The following is a 25,551-nucleotide window of genomic DNA, read 5'->3' as shown; positions in this document are numbered from 1 at the left end:
GAACTTTTTGAAGCTTCAAAGTGGTAGTTATGTAGCTGTAAATGAAGGGACAGAAATGGCTCCGATTTAATCAAAATAAATAAATAAATAAGTAAAAATCAGAAATTGAGGTTTTGCTGAGGAACCTACAATGGAAGCATGTTTATGATTTTGGCGTTTACAGTGTAAAATTATATCCAATTTTACAACTTGTAAGAAACAGGCCTATATTTAAAGGCCTAAAGTTGTTTTTTTATTGAAAATCTTCAGTAACTCTTTATTTGAATGTGCTGTACATGTACATGTTACATGTATTTACTAACAGTTAAATTATGCATAACTCTTAACAGCGTTCGTCGCTCGACTAGTCGAGACTATTTTCCAAGATGACGCCTAACCGTAAACGCGTAATGCAATGTCTTTAAAAAGAATCTTTTAAATCTATTAAACTGTTTGTACACTTACAAAGTTCTCAATGCTTCGGTTTGCATGTAGGGACCCTCATTATGCTACCTTGTTAGTGTAAGGCTATTTTGAGCCTTGTTAGTGGTATTAACTAGCGATTTAATTTCACTTACCCTTTGCCCCATAGACAAGCGTAATAAGCTAATCTGTTTTTAGAGATAAAACTCTTTACATTCGATTTTCATGAAAACGCATCCCAGAGAACGATCTACTCGGTAACCATCTGTCTATTACGCCTAGGGTCATTTCTCTCCGGAGTTGTCCTTTTTTTTTTTTTTTGTGTTGTTAAATTAATGTTTTTATTTTGTAAAGTGGCGACCAAGCTACAAGCTGACAGTGAGTTAACCCAATGCTTTAGCCTCTCAAATCAACACTTGACTTTAATAACTATAATAACTTGACTATAATAAAATCCATATATCAAACCATCAAGCATCACAACGTTTACCCTATACTATCACCACCACACCTCCACCACAGTAAAGGCATTTTTGATAAGTTGAGGTTAGGCTGATCGTAGGCGAAACGGGCTATACAATCTTAAAAAATAATAATAATAATTAAAAAAAAAAACATGCAGGTTGTCTTACCTTACACCTCTCGGCAAAATGAATATAAATCCGATCATCACTTCCAAGTGACCTGGTGTAAAATAGCCATAACCATTGAAGCTGTGCTGAAGGAACACGCGCTGCTGCTGCTGGACAATAAATAGGTCTTCATATTTGCATTTAAAAAGCAGACATAAAAGTAACTTACTTTACTCATAAAAGTAACTTAGTAACTAATTACTTTTGATATACTGTAATTGATAAAGTAATTCAGTTACTATCTTTACTTGCTGTTTAGGTTCACAGACATAACAGACTGTGTTTATGTGAACCTAGTGTGTTTTTGACATAAACCTTGAGTGCATTTGACAGTATAAGTGCAATAAGACGTGAACTAGAATTGTGTTTGATACTCACACCACACACCGTCTGACAGCCAGCTTTCTCAGAAAACCATATATCAGAAGTTTAGACTGATATGGCTTTAAAATACATGCAGATAATTAACTTTCATGTTAATTAAGAACTGCAATGAGTATCTGAGCCACAAGTTTTAGGCTCCACCCTCTTCTGGAAGCAGGTTGGGGAGCATAAGCTCATTTGCATTTAAAGAAACAGTAACGGAAACAGCATGTTTTTGCTTCACCTTAAAAATGGGCATTTACACAAGGTATTACAAATGATATGTAGGGTATTTTGAGCTGAAACCTCATAGACAGATTCTGGGACACCTGAAACTCATATATTGTAAAAAGGGGTCAGATAATCATTTTTGATACAGCTCAAATACTGGCTAAAGATTTTGTTGTATTCAGATTTATGACTATTCAGACCCATCAATGGAAATTGAATATAAGCAGCTATAACCTTTAATTATATGCCTTTTTTTTTTTTTTTTGTGGATGTACATGAGAATTATCACCTGTGGGATAATTATTTATTATTTTATCAAAACGTGAATTTTTTCATGATGCAAAATGAAGCTTATTTCAAGTTTTTGTTCCTGGTTGTTACAATTATCTAAAAGCTCTTGCAAATTTGTGCACTTTTAACATGCACCTTATGTGTTATCATAATTAATAATAAATACTTAAAATTCAAATTATTTTGTACATGGATCGATCCAGAAATGTTTAAGAAACAATCATGTTTTACCTCACAGTGTAGCAGACAGTTTTCCTAGGAGAGAAATCCAATCAAGATTTCAAGTACCCTTCCAGTGGAAATTAATGTTAGCAAATGTTGAGGAAATGTTAAGCACATGGCACATTTTCACCTGGAAAATCGTTCTGGAAATGATGCAAGCAGTTAGTTATATACAGCGAACAGAAGAGAGTCATACTGAACTGAACTCAGGCCGTCGTGCTCCACCACACACAATAAAAGAAACAAGATGTGGTTTCACTTGTCACGTTCACACGCGAACGCCTGCGATAGTTCAGTAAAGATTGATTTCTCCAACAGACATAGAGGCTGCCGGAGCTCACATTCATTTCATTTTGTGTGCGTGTAATGAAATAGTGATTCACTCTGAGATGAAGTGCCGTGTTGAATCTCACAGGCAGAATGCAGAAACATGGGCAGCTGTCTGAATATTGATTTGCAGCTTTATTAAAGCAAAAAAATGATCAGTTTCTGAATACAATATAATACTCAAACTCAAATTCATTGTGCTGAAGATCTGTAGAGCTGTGCTTTCATCGATCAGACACATGATGAAAGAAATTAGTTTTGGGGATTTGAGATCATTGCAATTAACAGACTTTGACTCTGAGTTTATGTTCTTATGCTGTACTTACAAATTATGCTAAAATGTTGGCTTTACTCATGAATATTACTTTGTTACTTGGCGTTATGTAACTGACTGGAAGGCGTTGTAAATGCTGTGGACTAAACAGCTGGGGACGTTCATCACTTTACCTTCACACTGATGTTTGGAACCCAACCAAAGTAACTCATTAAAATAAGAATTGTTTATTTTTTGATTATTTATTTTTATTTTAGACAGTTATGACTAATTATTCTTATATCCTGCTTTAAATGTTCACACTATACCAGTTTTTAATTTCTTAAGTAAATATATCAATACAGTGTTTTTGCAAATCAATACAGCATTGTCAAACATTTTCTTGCACCCATAGTTATTATAATACCACACGATCATCTGACTCAAATATAGATATGACATTCAGTAATTAATATTAAATTTACCTTTTAGATCTTACTGATGTTCTTCATGTTAATTTGGGAATAAAGACAGCACATAGCCTAGTTTGATACACAACACAAACTTCTCAAGATGTAATTAAAATATATTTTAAAAAGAAGAAAAATACAGCTTGTATCCTCTCTCATTGTGTTACTTACCACAAACCCAATTCCAAAAAAGTTGGGACAATGTACAAATTGTGAATAAAAAAGGAATGTAATAATTTACAAATCTCATAAACTTATATTTTTATTCACAATAGAATATAGATAACATATCAAATGTTGAAAGTGAGACATTTTTGAAATGCCATGCCAAATATTGGCTCATTTTGTAATTCATGAGAGCTACACATTCCAAAAAAGTTGGGACAGGTAGCAATAAGAGGCCGGAAAAGTTAAATGTGCATATAAGGAACAGCTGGAGGACCAGTTTGCAACTTTTTAGGTCAATTGGCAACATGATTGGGTCTGAAAAGAGCCTCTCAGAGTGGCAGTGTTTCTCAGAAGTCGAGATGGGCAGAGGATCACCAATTCCCCCATTCCTGTGGTGAAAAATAGTGGAGCAAGATCAGATAGGATGTTCTCAGAGAAAAATTGCAAATAGTTTGAATTTATCAACATCTACAGTGCATTATATCATCCAAAGATTCTGAGAATCTGGAGCAATCTCTGTGCATAAGGGTCAAGGCCAGAAAAACCCTGGATTCCCCTGATCTTTGGGCCCTTAGACGGCACTGCATCACATACAGGAATGCAAATTACAACTGTAATGGAAATCACAACATGTGCTTAGGAATACTTCCAGAAAGCATTGTCGGTGAACACCATCCACTGTGCCAACAAAGAAGCCAAATCTAAATACGATTCAGAGGCATAGGCATTGTCTCTGGGCCATGCTCATTTAAAATTGACTGTGGCAAAGTGGGAAAACTGTTCTGTGGACAGACGAATTAAAATGTGAAGTTCTTTTTGGAAAACTGGGAAGCCATGTCATCCGGGCTAAAGAGGAGAAGGACAAGTTGTTGGACTTGCATTTTCCAACATGACAATGCCAGACCATATCTTGCATCAATTACAACATTATGGCTGCGTAGAAGAAGGATCCGGGTGCTGAAATGGCCAGCCTGCAGTCCAGATATTTCACCCATAGAAAAATTTTGCCGCATCATAAAGAGGAAGATGCGACAAAGAAGACCTAAAACAGTTGAGCAACTAGAAGTCTGTATTAGACAAGAATGGGACATTCCTATTCCTAAACTTCAGCAACTGGTCTCCTCAGTCCCTAGACATTTGCAAACAGTTATAAAAGAAAAGAGGATGCCACATTGTGGTAAACATGGCCTTGTCCCAACTTTTTTGAGATGTGTTGATGCCATGAATTTTAAAATTAACTTATTTTTCCCTTAAAATTATAATTTTTCTCAGTTTGAACATTTGACATATCATCTATGTTGTATTCTGAGTACAATATTGAAATTTGAAACTTCCACATCATTGCGTTCTGTTTTTATTCACAATTTGTAGTGTCCCAACTTTTTGGGAATTGGTTTGTGTTATAAATGTCCTGACAATAATATTTTACTGTTTTCTTGGATAATTTCTGAGTTTAAAACTATTCAAAGAAACACAAATCTCCTAAGACTTATGCTTAAAACAAATTTTCGAATGCAACCATTCCAACAGTTGCTAAGATTGGATTGGTCAGTCAGGTTTTTAAGGCGGGCCTTATTGAAGGGCCTAGATGGGTAGTAGACACACAATAAAACTGTTTGCCGGGGTAGTTGGTGTTATGGGTGTTTGGCTGTTACTTACCGCAGATCTCTACCACCCCCCACCCCCCCTGTAGTTTAGCCTTTTTTTAATTATAGGCCTATACACAGAGTATGAAAGATCGGAAATTCAAAAGCAAAGTGAAAAGCAATCATGCATACTAGTGCTAGTCATAATACTAGTAATACCAGTGTGAAAAGTTCCTCACCGTGACATTCGTAATCAGGAGTTAGGATTCAGTTTCGTTCCTGTTGTGAAATCATTTCACAGGATTATTATTTTTTTATTTAGATGAGACCAGTGTCTTCCTCGTCATTAAAATTATAATTATATTTATCTTTGATATCTTTGTATTTCCTGAACCATGCTTGATTTATTGTTGTACAGACAATCAAAGAAATACTGCCTTTAGATATCCTTTCATAATTTTCAAAGGGGTTTTAGATTATCAGTTTATTATAGAAGGTTATTAACATTTGAGTTTTTAAGCAGAGTTTAGTTTCTCTCATATGGTGGATGTTTGTAAACCTGGTGTCATTTAGCTATTCCTTATTACTTTTGGACATTTAGTTCTTTGTATTATTATGGTGCCTATTTCCATTTCAGATATGTCTAGTTTGGAAGATTTATAATCAAAATAAAAAAACAGCAAACGGTCCAAGTGGGCGGTCCTCGGTCAGTATAATTTGCAATGTGGACCAATTTTAATGGCAATAGTCATTGCTCAAACAGTCTTGAAGACCCTGAGCAAGAATGAGAGGACATCTTAGAGCTCTTATTGAGGGGTTTATGTCTTCTGAAATGTTTATTGATGTCCACAAAATCTTATCACAGAGAATGGAGGACTGGCTCATGGCCTGTTGTTTGGCAGGAGATTATTGGTGCTGAGGCCAAAACAAACAGCACGAGTCCCTGATTATCCCGTTCTCCATGGGATCACCTTGTGTGGTAGGACGAGGTCAGGTTATTTGGATGGGGGCTACTTCACATCTCCAGCAACTCTAGCTCTATAAGGGGGTGAATAGGGCCCTGCAATTTCCCCGGCACAGAAAACATAATTGGAGGATCCAGTCAAAAAAATGGAATTACTGTATAACATGAAATGTCATGGAATTTAGCAAGATTTGGATGAATAAATCAAAAGTAGGGCTGTATACATCAAACCTCAAAAGACCGTTTAAATATGAAGTGCGCATGTTCTGCATGTCTCAAACAAAGAATTTCTGAAAAAATAAACGTCACACAGGAAAATATTACTGTTACAATGATTTCAGTTGATTAAACTGATTAAAATGTAATTAAACCATTAAAATGAAAACATGTAAACATAAAACACAGAATTAGAGACATTTTCATAGGGCCCTAGGTGGACTATGATCTTCTGAAAAGAGGATTTTATACCCACTAACAGGCTTTTGTTGCCCAATCTGGTACCATTTTGACCAAAAATTGGGGCCTTAAACCTGAAGATCTTTAAACAGGAACCTCAGAGGGGCAAATTTGAAGATCAGAGTGTGCAGATTTTTGAGCACAGTGGATTGTTGTTGTTGTTGTTGTTGTTGTTGTTGTTGTTGTTGTTGTTGTTAATTTTTAGGTTTTCTGACAGGAATCATGATGCTGTCGAAGAGAAGAGCGTTAAAGTGACTCCCGAAAAGGCTTCTTATATCCGAGAGCATGTATTTTCCGTTCCATTCATTGGGCACAATGAAACAGGAAGCTTAGTGTTGACACAAGAAACGTTGCTGATTTGTTTAGCCTGAGGCGAGAGAGGTCTGAGCGGTTCATTATAGCGCTGTAAACGTCTTTAATGTGTGTTTGTGTCAGAACGTCAACTTGCCACTGCTGAGCATGCTGGGAAATAACCCTTATATGAAATGTCATCATATGAATGTCTATTGCCTCACTGTGTGGATGAATATTAACATCAGTTTTAAATATTGGGTCAAACATAGAAAATATATTTAACGGATGGATTGAGACAGATTTGCCTTTAGGAGCTGATGTTGCTCATATGACTGATAAAGTCAACCATTAGCATGACAGTAGCTCAAAAATAGTGTAATGAACAAATTTTTTAATATGTTGCAGTGTAGCGTGGAAAATTGCTACATTGGTTTCCAGACTCTCTATCATATGGAGAACTTAAGAAGTGAATGCGTTTGTTTAAATGGTTCATTTACATTTAAAAACCATTTTGTGAATGGTAAATGGTTTACATCTTTGTGGCATTCATTTTATATACATTTACATTTTATGGGAATATTCATCGGATTAATTTTACAACATAATATAGTTTCAATTGAAAGCAGCAATTGCTAAAAAAAACTGATCTTCTTATAATGAAGCTTACAGAAAGCTATGATTTTCTACCAAGTTTACCCTTGTGCATTTGTGCTGGTTTGGGGGTGGGGCTGGTGCTAGGTTGGTTCATATGGTGACCTTTGAAACAATCAGTAGTGTCTTAAGGTGTATGGAACAGCAGTGGAAGGTTGTGTCCAGATGCCGGTTGTGAGGTTTCCTGTGGATTACATTGATCCTTAGAAACAATGGAGCTCACCACATGCATTGTGAGGGAATTAATGAATAACATGCGAATAATCTTCCCATTCACACCACAGTGGTGAACATTTGCAGTGATTTTAAATGGCTTTTGCCGCACATGTGCTGTTTCTTTGGATTAGGGTTAATTCACCACTTATTCTGCTCAGCAGATTTTACTTTCGTAAATAAGGAAAGAGTTTACAGTCTGTCCTTATTGGTGAATGCTTAACTTTAGATCATTTTTTCCAGCAGTAATGAGAAACAAAAAGTTGGTGACAGAACACAGTTTAATTTTAAGCAAGTTTGAGTGCAAATAGCCTTTCCTTTAGTTGACCTGAATGAAATCCCAATGCCGTCTTTTACACAGTCAGAGAAATGCAATATAAAATAAAACTGCAGAGCCAATGTGATTCTTCTGAGTCATAAACTGAAGCAGCATTATGAATACGCATCTGTCTGTCAGGGTTTATTGGCTGTAGATGCACACATGTGAAGAACATATTGAAAACGCTCTTTTACAGATAGACAGCCTCTGAATATGAAAAGCTGAATATGAAAGACCTGTCTCTCTGTTTTTCTTGCTCCCTTCCCCCTCACAGTCTTTAGCAAACCATAAAAGCCGCGTTTGAAAGGAGAACAGGCTGCTGGAATGGAATATGAAATATTCAAAGCGCTTATAATGTTAACTGTGCTGATCTGAGCAGGGAAAGAGGTTTTCTGTGTGTGGAACGATAGCGACTCTTTCACATGTACCATCAGACTCTATAACCTCACTGCCAAAATTGGCTTTTGTTTTTTTGAATTCCTAGTTAAAAATATTTAAGTATCCTTAAAGTAAGGGGAAAAAAGCTAAGGAGTAAAATTATGTAATATACTGTGAGACTTTTCTGACAGTTATCGGAATTAAATTGAATTTTGTTGAATGATTTATCCTTAAATAGTACATTCTTAAAACAAGATATATTTCACTGAGACGACTTGTCAGAGAATTTATCTTTAGAGAATTAACTTTAAAATATAATGAATGCTCTCTATATATAGAGCGATTAACCATTTTTATGCATTCAAAATGCCAAAGATGTAAGAAAAACTTCAGGACATATTCTTTAAAACAAGACTTCAATTTAAATGTCATTTTAGCTTGTTTTAGGGATGTTTAAGTGGTTTTACCAGAAAACAAAAACATTTTTTTTTTGCAGTGTACATGAATCTACCCCCCCACACACATGAAAGTGAACGCTGCTCTACTTTCTGCTTTTAAAGACTGTTTGATCGTTCGCTGTATTATTTCCCACGGTAAATGAGAGGAAATGGAAGAAGACTTTGAACAACCAATAGACACACAGACATTAAAGTGCACACTTAAATTTGAGTCCCTGAACTTGAGCTGATGCAAGATCACAAGTATCAAAGCAGTCTCTCATTTTATATTTCATCTCTGTATTATGTACGAGATGCTGTGTGCTGGCAATTGGGGAAATAATTGGATTATTCATGATAATTAGTATGCGTGTACACAATGTAGGAACTGTGCTGGTTCTAAAGGAAAACTCTGGAGACAAATGTCCTTTAAGATCTACCATTAAGGTTTTAATCCAGTGCAGAGGTCTTGAGGTTATCGGCGGTTTCAGGGTTAATGACCTGCTGTTTGTGTGTTTTGTGCGACAGAAGCTTGCTGTCAGAAGTTGTCCTGTGGGGACGGCCGCTAAACCCCTCGCCCTCATCAAGCCGCCCAGCCAGAGCATCGCCATCTCCGTGGTGCCAGCAAAGACTCCCGTTTCCATGGTGACAGCACACATTAACGGACAAAAAGCGTTGAGTTCTGAGACGCTTCAGACGTCCCCTATCAACCTCCAAACACCCGCCGGACAGCACATCAACCGCTCACAGGTACAGCAGCACAACTGCACTACACAGACATCAGTACAGCTTTCAAGTACAGCTACATAAACACACAAGCACAACAAAAACATCTACCACTCACAAGTACAACTACACAGTGGCTTAACTTTGTTTTAAAAATTGGGTGGGGCAGGAGTGTGTGTGTGTGGGCGGGAGGTGCTAATACAATGTTATAACGGATATGTACCATTGAACAATTGTAGAAAAAAAATACAGCATTTGGATTCCCTAATTGTCTGGTGGTAGAACTTTTGTTTTGGAGAAAACTGTGATGTTATCAGCTCATTTAAATTTTTCACATAGCGACAATGTGGGCAGATCAGTAATGTAGTTGATACAGTTTTTTTGTAATTAATTTTAATTGGATATTTAGTTGAAAACTTAGATTTAAATTTTAGTGCCCCCAACTGAACAAGCCAAGCCAAAGGTGACAGTGGCAAGGAACCAAAACTCCACCAGGGCATGATGGAGAAAAATAAACCTTGGGAGAAACTAGACTCAGTTGATGTGCAAGTTCTCCTCTGGCCTATTAATAAACAGTGTGTGATTATTTTTCTGGAAACCTTACAGGTCAGAAACCATACTAGATCGGAATATTCGAAAGTTCGAGTTATCACGCAACAGACGGGTTTATTAAGGGTGATGCGTCGATTACACAAAAATATGATTATTTGAAGGATCGGAGTCATCGCATTGGAGACAATTTTATTTAGGATGTCGTGTCGAGTAATTATTGAATAGGAATATTCGAAAGATCAGTCTCGTCATGCAGGAGACGGGTTAATTGAGGATGGCGTGTCGGTGAGACAAATTCAGAGGAGACATTAGTTGACACCGTCTCAGCAGGCACTCCAGGGATGCGCTGATCTCTATACAGCCTGTATCCAGCTGACTGAAGTAAACCTCGGGATAAACAGAGAGACTAACATTAGCGTAGATTCCACTCTTTTTATGATGTACCGAGTACATCAGGTGTTATGGGAAGTGTTCCCGGTTCCGGCTGACCTAGTTAATGCAGCCTAACAATCAGTCAATTGATTTGAATAATATAGTAAACATTTTTTTATGTGTATGCCATAGTAAAGAGATGTGTTTTTAGTCTAGATTTAAACGTACAGAGTGTGTCTGCTTCCCAAACAATGTTAGGAACACTGTTACAGAGTTTAGGTGCTAAATAGGAAAATAATCGACCATCTGCAGTTAATTTTGATATTCTAGGTATTATCAACTGGCCAGAATTTTGAGACCGCAATAGAAGTGATGGAGTATAATGTGTTAAGAGCTCGCTTAAGTACTGGGGAGTGCTTTGTAAGTAATAAGAATGATTTTAAAAAGTATGCAACGTTTAATAGGGAGCCAGTGCAGTGTTGACAGAACTGGGCTAATATGATCATACTTCCTGGGGCCTATTGCACAAAACTAGGATAAGGGATTAAGCCGGGATATCTTGGTGATCTTGTCTTCTGTATGCAAAATTTAATACACCGCTGTCGTGTAAACTTACCCTGAAGGCACACTCACACCAACATTGATAACTCAAAAAGAAAGATAACTGTATATTAGTGGATAAATTGAGCCAGGATCACCAAGATATCCCGGCTTAATCCCATATCCTAGTTTTGTGCAATAGGCCTCAGGTTCTAGTAAGAACTCAAGCTGCAGCGTTTTGGACCAGTTGCAGTTTATTTATTACGCAAGCAGGGCAACCACATGTACCCTTTTTCCACCAAGGAAGGTTCGGAGCCAGAGCCTAGTTTCAAATCGGTTCTTTGTCTTTCCACAATCAAAGCACCAGCTCAGAACCAGGAAAAGTGGTTCTTAAGTAGCACCAAAACATTGCTGGGCTAGAAGTAAAAACCGGTTATGTCAGGGGCTGGGGGCGGGGTTACCTTGAACACAAACTTGAGACCACCATTTTTTTAAATAGCAGCTAATCAAGCTAACGGCTGTTCGAGTGTAATCTCCATGTATAGAAATCATGGTGAGCTGCACAAATGCGTTGGATTCACGGTGTTTTGATGCGATGCTGATGTAGGATCATAAAGCCATGAGCCATTGTTGATGGAAGGCTTGTTCGAGATGCATCGGCGTGTGCTGTGCAGCCCGATCGCCGTATGACATCAAAGTACAGCAAGATCAAATGACTCCTTATGCTTTTGAATCGCTCATGCTGTATTTTGATATCATATGCGAATCGGTCAACATATCGGACAAGCCTGGTGTGTTTGTATTTCCCGCTGCCTCGCTAGCGTTGCTGAGAAAGATGAGATGTTTACAGTCACGTAAGACCTGGCTCTGTTCTGGCTCTCTAGCCTGTGGAAAGCCAAACCAGTTCTTAAAGGCTCGTCAGTCGAACCAACTTAGAACTGACACTAGCACTGGCTCTGAACTAGCATTCACCCGGTTCATTCTGGTGGAAAAGGGGTAATGCTTAGAGCCACAACAGAGCTAGGTCTTACATCACTGTATATGTCTCATCTCTCTCAGCAACGCTAACAGGGCAGCGGGAAATACACACATATCAGGCATGTTCTAGATGCATCGACGGTGCGCGGACCGATCCGCGTATGATATCAAAATACAGAGTGATCAATTCAAAAGCATAAGGAGTCATTTGCTCTCGCTGTTATTTTGATGTCATACAGTGATCAGGCTGCACAGCACCGATGCATCTCGAACAAGCCTTCTATCAACAATGGCGAACATTGCATTACTATTGATTCACATGGCTTTACGACATCGTCAGTCATTGGCGAATCCAACGCATTCATGCAGTTTGCACAAATTTGTATAGACTGTGATTACAAATGAGCAGCAGCTATTAGCTCCATTTGCCGCCTGATGTAATCGGTTCTTACTTCTAGCCCAGCAATGTTTTGGTGCTAGTTAAAAAAAACTTTTCCTGGCTCGGAGCTGGTGCTATGGTTGTGGAAACACAAAGAACCGATTCGAAACTAGGCTCTGGCTCCAAACTAGCACCAGCACTGCCTTGGTGGAAAACGGGTATTACAGGTGCAACTACAGCACAATACTACACAAACATTCAGCCACTCACAGGTGCAACTACAGCACAACACTACACAAACATCAGCCGCTCACATTTACAGCTACACAAACACAACACTACACAAAACATCAGCCTCTCACAGGTACAACCCTTCTAAAAACCAACAAAAGCACCTCCATCACAAGCTGTACAGATATACTCCAGCATTCTAAAATATATTGGCATGAGACAGGACCATGCCTTCCTCAACCTCACAGCATTATTCTATTAATGCACACCATCACACACAGTGACAGATGACACATTCAGCATGGGGGCCTTTTCTGTGATGGTCAGTTCTGCCTGGAAGTACCATCTCCTTATGCAAAATGGGCACTTAAGTCAGGGTAGACAACATATCTAATTTGACGAAACTGAAAGCGAGACTGCAAGGGAGCTGTGGCTTTAAAAATATTGCGCTGTTGTTTGTGTGTCCCTCATTCAGCCGGGAAAATAAAACTAATCTGACCACAAACTTCTGTAAACAAAAAATATTATTTTCAATATTTAGTAAAATAAGAATGGAATATGGTATATTAATAATCTCTCCCTCTCAGTATTATCTAGCCATTTTTTTGTTAATGGCTCAGAGATCAACAACACTCAAAAAAAGTACTAAAGGATTACGACACTTTGTACTTTTGCTGCCCTCACTACTATTGTACCTGTTTGTTGATTTTTGTACCATATCTCATTCAATAAAACACTGAAAATAAACTGTCCACAAACTTCCGTTATCAAAACAGTATTTTCAATGTTCAGCTGAACAGTTATGATATTCCGACATATTGTACAGTCCCTAGTTTGTTTACAACAAATGAAAAATATCATCTGCTCTGGTTGGAGAGTGCCCCAGTGCAGGTCTTCATAAATAATAGCAAAGACCTTCCCAACAGAAAAGACTCTTCATTCGCATGAGTAGTCACCCCCTCCACTGCTTCTTTCACTTGTCCTCCCCCTTCTCTCTCCCTTCCCCCTCCTTCAGGCTGGAACACCGGGATTGTTTTACTGCCTTTTATGGCTGTATTGTTTGTGAGAGTGAAGCTGTTTTCAGCTCTCCCAGCTGCCCACTGATTCAAACCCTAAAACCCCATCGCACTGGAGGAGGAGAACCAATCACTGCCTTTTTGTTTTGTTGATGAATGCGGGAGGGGGGAGACATCTCAGACCACCTGGCCAGTCATTTGGAGCTGGATAATAAGTGGATTGTGGTCCGGTGTGGATGCACATATTAAGAGCATCATTTCAGCACACATGCACCATATGAAACAGTTTCACAAGCTGCACTCAACTGACAAGAATAAAATGTAAAAAATAATTGTAGTTTGTTTTTTTTGTTTTTTTCCAGAAAAGTTTTAAGAATTTAGCAAAAACTATACCAAAGTTTATATGATTAGACTTGTGCATCGCCAGTGAACAGCAAAGGTCAGGATTGTAGAACGTTTTCATGTCCACTCCTGTATAATAATTTAAAACAAAATCTCTTTTTGATCATAATTGAGATTTTTAAAATTGTTTTAATTGATTGAAAAAAATATTTGAACATCGACACTTGTTTGTTAGAACATTCAAAAGCAATGTAATTTTTTCCCCCATAATTTTTTATATGTTTAAACTTTAAATTATATATAGTTTTCTCGAGATAAAATATTACTTTGACAGTGAAAAAAGTGCTGCAGGTTAAAGATTTTGAATGAATTATCTTACTATCAGGGTTTTAGGGTATCTGATTGTCTCTATTAGCAGGTATTATTAGTGTCCAAATGAGAAGAACAATGCAAAAGGTTCCTCTAGGAGAAAACATACATTTCAACACAGGAAACACAAAAGAGGAATATTAGACAACAGATTGAGCTCAGAGAATTGGGTTCATTATCCACAAAGTCCATAAAAATGGTGTCCAGCAGAGTATCTTTTTAGAAACGCTGTTCTTCTGTCTATTTAAGGCCTCCATCTGACCATGTTTTTTTTTTTTTTTACAGATGCCTTTACTTTTGTTAAGCAAAACTCAAAAGCATCTCTGTGCTTCCTGTGTTTCCCAGTTAACATTTCACTGTTTCCCAGTGATATCAATGTATAACAAAAGAGTCTTATTTTAATTTCTTTATGTTAGTTCCCAGAAATCATTTGAATAGATTTTACTACCATTGTTGAAACACAATTTTGTGTCAAAAAAGAAAGAAAAACATTTCGTATTGTATTAAAAATATATAGTTAAAACAATCTCATAACATTATTTAATGCAGTTGTAATTTGTGTAAATTATTTAATTTAACAACCATATAGCATTATTCTAATTTAATTTATTGATCAAATTTAAGAATATAAAAGGAAATCTGAAGCATATCCTATATTTAAGATTAATCCTCATAAATATGAAGATTTAAATGCATCAAAGCTGATGAAAATGTAACTTCTGAATATTGATATTTAACTCTGCAGATCGCCCTGATATTGTGAGTCAGAATGTAAACTGGGCAACAGATGATACGCACAATTAGCCTACATTAACCCTAAACTAACTTAATTAAAAAGCCACAGCCCATACTGTTTTCTTCTTTTTAATTATTATAATATAGACATTAAGAGAATAAATTGTTATACAAGTACTTTTACTTTTAATACTAAAAGTACATTTAAAATCAAGTACTTTTTTACTTTTACTTAAGTAGAATTGTCGTTGTAGTACTTCTACTTTTACTTAAATAAATATGGCTCTGGTTATTTGTACTTTTACTTAAGTACTGAGATTTAGTACTTCCTCCACCACTGGCTTTAACACACCTTAAATAGTTATTTCACCCAAAAATGAAAATTAATTGAAAGTGATTATTTAACAGCTGTCGATTGAGGGGCCAGAGAGCACTCAGATTTCATAAAAAATATCTTCATTTGTGTTCCGAAGATGAACGACATGAGGGTAATTAATGACAGAATTTAAATTTTTGGGTTAACTATCCCTTTAAGTTGACGGATACACAGTTTTTTGGTTCTACTTACTAAGAATGTTTTCTTTGTATTTATAACAGTTTAATATTAATTTGAAAATCTTTAAACATATCAGTAAGCTTATGGCGCAGGGCAAACCACATTACATTTTACAACCTGAACATAACCTGACATTTTACTTTCTTTGTCATAAATTCAAGTGTTTAGCTCCGACCCTAATCAAACACACTCTGAAAACAAGCTAACCACAGTCTGCAACTGGAGGTTTTTGTGGGTAAAACCTCCAGTTGAGATGATAACAGAGATGGAATGTGGACGTACAAGTTATGCGATTGGAATCATAAAAAGGAGGGCTAAGTGACAAAATCTTCTACATCTTGCAGTGTTATATATAATTTAGGATGTGAAAAAAACTAAACAAACTGCCTAGACAAAGACAGGTAAATGCTTCTTTCTGTATGTTTGTCTTATTGCAGTTTTCCAGGCTCAAGGATTAAACTGTGTTTGCACAGCTTTTTAAAAAATGGCACCCTGTGTTTCTCTGAAGTAGAAGCTAATTTAGTCCCCCCAAAAAGCGTTCCTAGCTAAAATAGTTTCCAGTTTCTGTGGTGCAAACATGCCAAAAAGCAGATACTTCCACCAATAGTTATAGGAACTATGAAACCATTCTTCTGGTGCGAAAGCACTTTAAGGGTGGAGATGAACTCTGCAGGTCAGTGGCAGGTTTTATGTGTTTTTTTTTTTGGTCCGTGTGTTTATTTGCATGCATCTGCTTGTTGGTTGCACTATGTGGCTTTAATTTGGAAGGCAGAACAAAACTGAAAAATTATGCAAATTTTAATACAATATTATGAAAGGATTCTTTAAAAGGTTAGTTCACCCAAAAATGAAATGTATGTCATTAATGACTCCCTAATGTCGCTCCACACCCGTAAGACCTCCATTCATCTTCAGAACACAGTTTAAGATATTTTATATTTAGTCAGAGAGCTTTTCTGTTCCTTCATGAAAGTGAATGCACACTATACTGTCCATGTCCATAAAGGTAATAAAACATCATCAAAGTAGTCTATATGTGACATCAGTTAATTAATTAGAATCTCTTGAAGCATTGAAAATACATTTTGGTCCAAGCATAACAAAAACTACGACTTTATTCAGCATTGTCTTCTCTTCCCTGTTTGTTTTCAATCCTCAAATAAAGATTCACACGGTTATGAATCAGCGTATTTATTCATCATCAAATGATTCATGATTTATTCATCATGTCAAACTGCCAAACTGCTAAAATCACGTGACATTGGCGATCTGAATCATAAATCAATACACTGATTCATAACCGTTTAAATATTTATTTGAGGATTGTTAGATAGCCATCTTTGACTTGTACACCATCTTGCTGATTTCATCGCCTCACACATTAATCAAACAGCTAATAAGAAACTAAACCCGTCTCCGCCATGACAACTCAGATCTTTCGAATATTCCTATTCAGTAATTGTTTACTCGACACGTCATCCTAAATAAACCCGTCTCCGGCGCAATGACTCCAATCCTTCAAATATTTATACTTTTGTTTAATCGACGCATCCTCCTTAATAAAACCGTCTCTTGCGTGATATCTAATCTAATAATCTAATATGATTTCTGACCTGTAAGGTTGCCAGAATAATAATCATACACTGTTTGTTAATAGGCCAGAGAAGAACTGAGACTGAGTCTGGCTTCTCCCAAGGTTTATTTTTCTTCATCATGCCCTGATGGAGTTTTGTTTCCTTGCCATTGTCGCCTTTTGCTTGGCTTGCTCAGTTGGGGATACTAAAATTTCAACTAAAGTTTTGAACTTAATATCCAAAGAAAATGAATTACTAAATTAACTGTATCAACTTTATTACTGATCTGCCCACATTGTAGCTATATAATAAATTGAAATTAGCTGATAACATCACCATTTTCTCCAGAACGACTGTACAGCCTAATGCAATTTTGTTGCAGTATTTTCCTGTTTAACACTGTGAAGCTGCTTGTGAAACAATCGTCATTGTTAAAGAGCTATATAAATAAAGTTGACTGACACATGACACCAAAACATTGTCAAATTAAAAGTTCAAATTCCAAACATCTCCCAAAACCCTGCCTTATTTTCCATTCATCACTGTTAGTAAATATTTTGACATGATCTGCAGCTTTGACACTTCCAGCGTAGACTTTCTTAAATTGTTCTGAGTATGCAATTTCGGACAAAGCACATGTCCGCATTGGTAGCTACCAATGCGGACATGTGCTTAGTCTGAAATTGCATACTGTATAGTAGGTACTACATTTGGTTTGAAACTTCACAACCAAATTAAATATTTTTCCTCATGAGATAGTAAAGTGTCACAAAATAATTAACAATTCAGAATCTCGACAGAATTAGTAGGATTTTCGCCTATTGATTCTGACATTTTTTTGCATGTGATATAGTAGGGAAGTTTTTGATTTTGGATGTAGCAATGGTGCAAGAAATGGTTTTGGAGGACCCCAACACTGCACATTTCTGTTGTCTCCCTAATCAAACTTGTTTCAACTAATTAGTTCATTAGGAAAGACTCCAAAACTTGGATAAAGAAAGACAACATGCAGTGCCATAGACAGCACTTTAATTAACACTTTCAAGGTCCAGAAAGGTAGTAAAAACATTGTTAAAATCATCCATGTGACTCCAGTGGTTCAGCATCAATTTTAGGAAGTGACAAGAATACTTTTTGTGTGCAAAAAACAAACAAAATAACAACACAAACACAGCCACAGAAGCACACGTCAGTCCAAAAGGCATCACTAATGACTCCCACACACCAGTGACACGGCAAGTGTCAAGTGTTAATTGAATTGCACATCGTCTACATGTGCGGAGAGAGAAGAGCAAGGGGTGTTCTGATTACGCAATTTGACTGCTTCATTTCATTTCAAAAAGATTATTATTACCATGCTGGTTCAGTTAATGGGTCCCATATCTATTTTCTGATGCGACATGAGTTTTCACTACCATAAAATAATAGATGCTAGTTTAATGCTAGCTTTTTATTTTTTCTGTCGGTCTGTCTGTCTGTCTGTCTGTCTTTGTGGCTGAAGTCATTTGACTTCTCATCAAAGAGCTGAATCTATTCTGAGAAAAAATATATAATGTATATGCTTGCGTTTCAGCAGTGTATGTATTGAGATAGATGTTGCTGTATATCTCTTTATCTGTAAAACTCATTTGTTTTATTTCCTCTCGGGGCCCCCCTTCTCTCTTTATGAACTGTTTTAACTGCTCACAGCACCTCCATGTGGGGTTTGGTGGTACTGGACTACTTGTGAAAGGGAAAAGACAAGCGTTTAGATTTATTATGCAAATGTCTGCATTTTCATTGTGTTACAGTGTAGTTTCAGTCTTAATAAACTATTGTCCTGGTTTAAATTAGCTGGATAAGAAGAGGATAATTACCATTAGTGGTCAGTGAATTTCATGAAATTGTTTATCATGTATCTTTTACCAATTGGCACTATTTTCAGGAAATATGGCATCAAATTTTATTGTTATGCTGATGACATCCCGCTTTATCTGTCTTCTAAACCTTCTTCAAAGTTCCCCCGTCTGCTCTTTTTGAATGTTTTGATGAATTAAAAATGCGGTTTTCAGGTAATTTTCTCAAGCTGAATAATAGTAAAACAGAAATTCTTTTCATTGGATCAAAACACACAATAGCTAAGTAAAAAATTTCAGCCATTACAATAAATAACTGCTCTGTTCCTCTGTCTAATCAGGTTAAAAGTTTGGGTGTCATCCTTGACAGTGCCCTGTCTTTTAAAGTCCATATAAACAGTTTTACTTGTTCTGCATTCCGTCATATTAGGAATATCAATCGTTTGCGTCCTGTTCTTTCACTCAAGAGTACTGTTACTCTTGTGCATGCTCTTGTTACATCCCAGATTGACTATTGTAATGCCTTTTTTTATGGGCTTCCTTCCAAATCTCTTCATAAATTACAGTTGGTACAAAATGCAGCTGCTCGAGTTATTACCAAAACTTCTATTTCTGAACATATTACTCCTGTTTAACTAAATGTGCATTGGCTTCCAGTTAAATATCACGTATATTTAATAATTGTACTTTTAACGTATAAAGCACTTAATAATTTGGCTCCTTCATATCTTTTTAATCTTCTTTATATATACACACCTTCCCGCACTCTAAGATCGACTTCTGCACTTACACTTGTTCTTCCATGCACTAGGACAACTTCCATGGGGTCACAAGATTTTAGTTACGTGGCTCCTCATTTATTGAACTTGCTTCCTGTAGAAGTTTGCAATAGTTCAAGTCTTCCAGTTTTCAAAACTCATCGTAATACTCATATTCTTAGGGAGGCTTTTATGTGATTTTAATGTTACTGTCATCAGTTCTGTATTGTCTTTATTGTTTGATAAAATTATTAAATTTAATTAAATTTTTTGTGAACTTTTAAGGTGTCCTTGAGTGCCATGAAAGGTGCCTATAAATAAAATGCATAATAATAATAATAATAATAATAATAATAATAATAATAATAATAATAATTGTTGAATAAAATACTTTAATCTATGGTATTTTAATGTGACATTGATACTATGTCACATTAAAATACCATTGATATTGATATATTTATACTGTCTCTGGTGTGATGACTCCGATCCTTCAAATATTCATATTTTTGAATAATTGACACATCATCCTTAATAAACCTATCTCTTGCGTGATACCCCGAACTTTCGAATATTCTGATCTAATATGATTTCTGACCTGTAAGGCTGCCAGAATAATAATCATACACGGTGTGCTAATAGGCCAGAGGAGAACTGGTACCCCGACTGAGTCTGGTTTCTCCCAAGGTTTATTTTTCTCCATCATGCCCTGGTGGAGTTTTGGTTCATTGCCACTGTCGCCTTTGGCTTGGCTTGCTCAGTTGGGGACACTAAAATAAATATCAAATATCTAAATATCCAAATAAAATTAATTACTAAATTAACTGTATCAACTTTATATCACTGATCTGCCCACATTGTCGCTATATGATAAATTGGAATGAGCTGATAACAGCATCGTTTTCTCCAGAACAACTGTACAGCCGAATAAAATGTTGTGTTCAATATTTTCCTTGACTACTATAAGAACTACTGTGGCAAGAGCAAATTTTTTTAACAGGTTCTTGACCTTTTCTTTTTAATACGTGCTCAAATGTGTATGTTCTGGTCACCAAATTTAATGAATTTAGTGTCACTGTTACCTGTTTTAGCAGCTTTTAACTTTTTTGTTCAAAATATTCAGTATATATCTTGATATTTCTGTATTTGCTTTCAAATGAAAGGATGTTTTTATAGAGGAACCATCATATCAAAATACAAGCAAATACAGTAAAATTAGCTGGACAATGTTTAACTAAGAAATACTGCATACAAAAGCAGCTTTTTGATTGACTACATAAATGAAATGTGGAATCGGAAATAATTGAATTAATTCAGTGATGCAGTTTAAAGAGATTCAGTAGTTTTAAGTATTGAGATGAAAACAAGTTAAAATCTTAACAAGTCTTAATATCTTATACAGGGTTGCTTCAAAAGTCAATACATCTTGTAGGGATTTTTAGATATTTTACTGGAAAACAAGTCAAAAAAGGTTGATTAAGAACTCATTAAGAATTAATTTGTTTTCATCACCAGCCACACAGTCACACTTTAGAAATTCTGCCATATTTGGGTGTCAGTTAGTTTAAATTGTTATAAACTCAAATGACCTTATTTCCTTTGCATGATCACAAATATAAACAGTATTTTTTTTTTTTTGCAATGTTCAGATAAACAGCTAAAAATAGGTGCTTCGGTTTACAGTTACAAAGCTTAATGGGGCTCTAGGCCAGAATCAGCTTTATAGCTTCTGTTCCATGACCATCCAGGAAAAAGCCAATTTTTTTGCGTTTACCTGACATTTATCTATATTCTATGGCGGCTGCAGGGGCTGATGGGTAATTCACTGCAGGCCTGCTGTTTAATTCAGTACTTTCACAAAATACGAGCTGAATGCCGCAACTCAAGGTTACAGCCTTTTCTCTCTCTCTCTCTCTCTGCTGGGATTCAGCAATTACTAAAATCACAGCCCTGACGGAGCAAGACATTTCATCCGGACTGTTGTCATGGGAACAGGCCGCAGGCCGCCCCACCTCCTCATGTTGGTTCGCTAGCGCACAATAGACAGAAATGAGTGACTTAGAGGGATTTTAAAGCAGTAGAGCTCAAACTCTTGTCTTGTATTGTTCTGGTTATATAACCCCCCCGACAGCAGGACATAAAGTGCGAAATCAGTACTCACTGCGGCCGTGGACGACATTACAGCAGCTACAGCAAAAAATGCAGTTTCATACTCAGTGTATTTATGATACTATTATTCATTGCTGAGGGGTCAAGGGAGTCAAATAAGGTAAACATCCACACGATTCCTTATTTAAGCAATAAAAAATTCAAGATCTTAAGGCTAGAGCACAGCCTCCGAGTCTTACTGCTTTATAAAAAAAATAATAATAATAATATCTAAAAATGTATATAAAACAAAATAAAACATTTTAAGAAGACCATTTTGAATGTCTCACCTTTTCACCTCAGGTTCTGGTTTGACCGCTGACATTAGAGAGCTCAAACTTTATTCTTCTGTAAGTGGGTTTCCAGTTGTAATGCTTAAACTTGAAATAGTGTTTAGTGCAAATGTGCAAATGTTTTTTAATTGAAATTCAAATTCTACTTCATGCCAGTGATATCAAATTAACAACAAAATCATTCTTTTGTATAATTTGTAATAATCAGTTATTCACATGCAGACTTGTCACTTGGAGTCACTTGAGGAAAAAATATGGAAACATAAGAATCATTTTAAATTTTTTATAATAATATTTTTGTTGTAATAGTTTATAATACATTTTAGTGGATTAGAAAAGGATATATAAAATAAAATAAAAACATTTTTAAAAGATAATTGCAGCCTTTTTATCGCACACTTCTGACTTTTTCCCTCACAATTGCGATTTTGTATCTCGTAATTCTGAGGAATTACGATTTACGATTTTTTATTTATTTAAAATATAAAATATATATATTTTAATACTTGTATAGTGATTGTATTCTGTGAACTCCTTGTGGGAAAGTCTATCTGGGCAGAGATGTTTATAAAAAATGAGCCTAACCAGCTTGTTATCTGTTCACTGCAGCAGACGAAAAACATGTGAAAAGAGTAGTATGTCCAAAATCACAAAGCAATAGGCAGAAAGTACCCGGATAACGTAGTACTACTTCCGAGGTTCTGATGTGCACATCAAATGGACGCTTTTACTTTCCCACAAGGCCACCGGAGAGGATTTATGAATTGCAGTGAAGCAACGCAACATGACTTTGTAGGTCAAATGACATAACGTGACAAATGTAGTATGCGTATTTTCTGGAATGTCTGTGTGAAAGGGGCTTATGTGCTAATGACTCTCAAACTAAGAAGACTATATATCTAATACAATTTATTTATCTAATACAATCTTAACTTAAAATGACTTTCTATGGATGATTTACTCCATTTTGACCACTAATGTAGGCATCAGTGGTTAGATCCAAACTATAAACTTTCATAGTAGAACTTCTGTGATTAGTTGAATTTTTGTAATATATATATATATATTTTTAGAAATTGTATGGTAGAATGTTTGTTTCATAGGCAAATTAGAATTTTAAAATGATACGATCATGAATTAGTCACACTTGCACAAATAACTGTCTGGATTAATCATCCAACCCACTGATTCACTGATTTGTTCTTACCAGTAATTGAGTTAACACGCTACCTCACTAAAAATAAAAGTCATCACCTGAATCCCCACCTCATGACTGACTCAAAATAAGCCAAGAAATGAGTCCAACCCAGTTTTTGATTACATTTACAGAAAAGGACAGGATGAAAGTGAATCTGGCTCTTCTGTACTATTTGGCTGTTTAGTAAGAGCAATAGATGATGTAACTACCATTGCACATCTTTTTCATCATTCTTCCCTAATGTCTGAAATGATTGCTTTGCCTGTCTCATTACATGTTTGCTTTCTCTCTGACAGATGTTGGGAGCTCTAACTGCAATCCCGATAAAGGTGCCTCACTTCAGCTCTCTGCAGCGACTGGCAGGACACTCACCCAGCGTGCTACCTCAGGTAGTGCACAACACTAAATAAGCAATTCATCAAAACCATTTTATATTCACATGCCATAAGAGTTCCATTAATTATTAATAATATTTCTAGCATGCACTTAAAACATACTAAAATAATATATGGATAATCTGCTGTAGTTACCCTGGAGCAGCTTTAAAGTCAGAGAGATTCATAGCAGTCACTTTTATTTCCCTTTACAGTGGTTCTCAACTGGTTTGGCCATGGCACCCACATTTTCCCGGTCATTAAGCTGTGATCCAATTTTTAAGGAATTTGAATATAGATATATATATTTGTGGAATAAAGGGGGGGGGGGGGTGAAGTTTTTATATTTTCCTTTAAAAATAAATCACAAACCACAGTGGAGCTATATAGGCAGCTGTTACATTTTTTTTTTTTTTTTTTTTTTACAATAAATATTCTGTTTAACCTTGATCTTTGAAATATTGAATAGATTAGATAGCTTTGATATTTGACCACTATTTACAATGACACTAACAATTCTTAATATTTGATAGGAATGCATAATCAGTCAGAAGTTATTTATATTTTGAATTGAATAACGAGACAAACATATTGACATATAGTGATTGACATCCCATTTTATATTTCATCACAGTGCTTCAATACGCAACATTAGTCCAGAAGTATGCACATTTGGAGAAATATGTATTCACACATTTACTTCATATTTCTACAGATAGAATAGAACTATAATTTCTTAATGACTTGTAGAAAGACGATTCTCTGCAAATCCATCAGTCAATATTGTGGGGATGATAATTCTAACCTTACGGTGTCTGCAAACTTCTGCGTATTGTCTCATAATACATTAATGCCTCCGTTATAATATATAACATCTACATGAGGTCACAATAATGTGAGATTTTGTATTAATCTCATTCTGGCCCTCTGAAATAGATTAATGGATGATTTTCTGAAAAGCTCTGCATGGATTGATGCGCATTAAAGTGGGAACGCAAACAGTTAAAGTCCATTTTTGATTTTATTGTTGTTTGTATTGTCATGTCGCAACATTTTACTTGCCGATGTTTTAAAAGGGGGTTTGGGGGTTTATCCCCACCTGACAACATCACATCTTACTGCAAATGCCAAATCAGGACAACACATTTTTCTCAGACACTAGTCAAGTCAACTTTATTTATATAGCGCTTTTTTACAATGCCAATTGTTTCAAAGCAGCTTCACAGTGTTAACAGGAAACTAATACAACAGAATTTGATTCTGATGTACAGCCGTTCTGAAAAACGGTAATGTCATCAGCCCATTTCAATTATCATATTGCGACAATGTGGGCAGATCAGTAGTTTAGTTGATATAGTTAATTTAGTTTAGAATTATTATTATTTTTGGATATTTAGTTGACATTTTAGTATTCCCAACTGAGCAAGCCAAAGGCGACAGTTTCACTACTTATGCGTCTGACAGAAGTGTCAACAGCTTTCACTTACGTCTTTCAAAAAAAAAATCTTGAATCAGAAAAAAGAGAATTACTTTTGTTGTTGTTTCACTCTGCAACCCACTTAAAATGGTCTTGCGACCAACCAGTTGAGAAACACTGCCCTAGTGTAAAAGACAAACAATTCAATCAATAATTCATAAATTGTATTCTTTATATTATTATATTATATTCTTTGAAGGGAGATGCATTGTCAGTAACTATTGAAATAACTAAAATAAGCTACTAAACATGCTAAAACAATTATTGAAATGACTTAACTAAAAGTTAATACACAATTAATTAATACAAAAATGAATACATAAATCGTTGTCCTTCTGTAAAAATTGTTATGGGACCCCTTTACTCAGTGACTAGACTAGACTACTAGAGATCATACTGCCTAGTCGGCTGGTCGTTTAGGTCTGCCACAAGTCAATAATT

General features: G+C 35.9%; 1 protein-coding gene across 5 annotated transcripts in view; it reads left to right on the top strand.

Moving 5' to 3' along the window:
• The window catches only part of phf21b (PHD finger protein 21B), a 71,050-nt gene that overhangs the window by 28,943 nt on the left and 16,556 nt on the right, over positions 1-25,551 (top strand). For 3 of the 5 annotated variants that reach the window (XM_067428361.1, XM_067428363.1, XM_067428365.1), the window contains exons 2-3: positions 9,186-9,407; positions 23,556-23,648. In XM_067428361.1, the coding sequence (XP_067284462.1) occupies positions 9,186-9,407; positions 23,556-23,648 (315 nt within the window). The remainder of the gene's footprint in view (positions 1-9,185; positions 9,408-23,555; positions 23,649-25,551) is intronic. The other 2 variants (XM_067428362.1, XM_067428364.1) reach the window with 1 other exon arrangement.

Source organism: Pseudorasbora parva, chromosome 20 (assembly GCF_024679245.1).
Source record: "Pseudorasbora parva isolate DD20220531a chromosome 20, ASM2467924v1, whole genome shotgun sequence".
NCBI lineage: Eukaryota > Metazoa > Chordata > Actinopteri > Cypriniformes > Gobionidae > Pseudorasbora > Pseudorasbora parva.
This window is presented reverse-complemented; position numbering and strand designations above follow the sequence as displayed.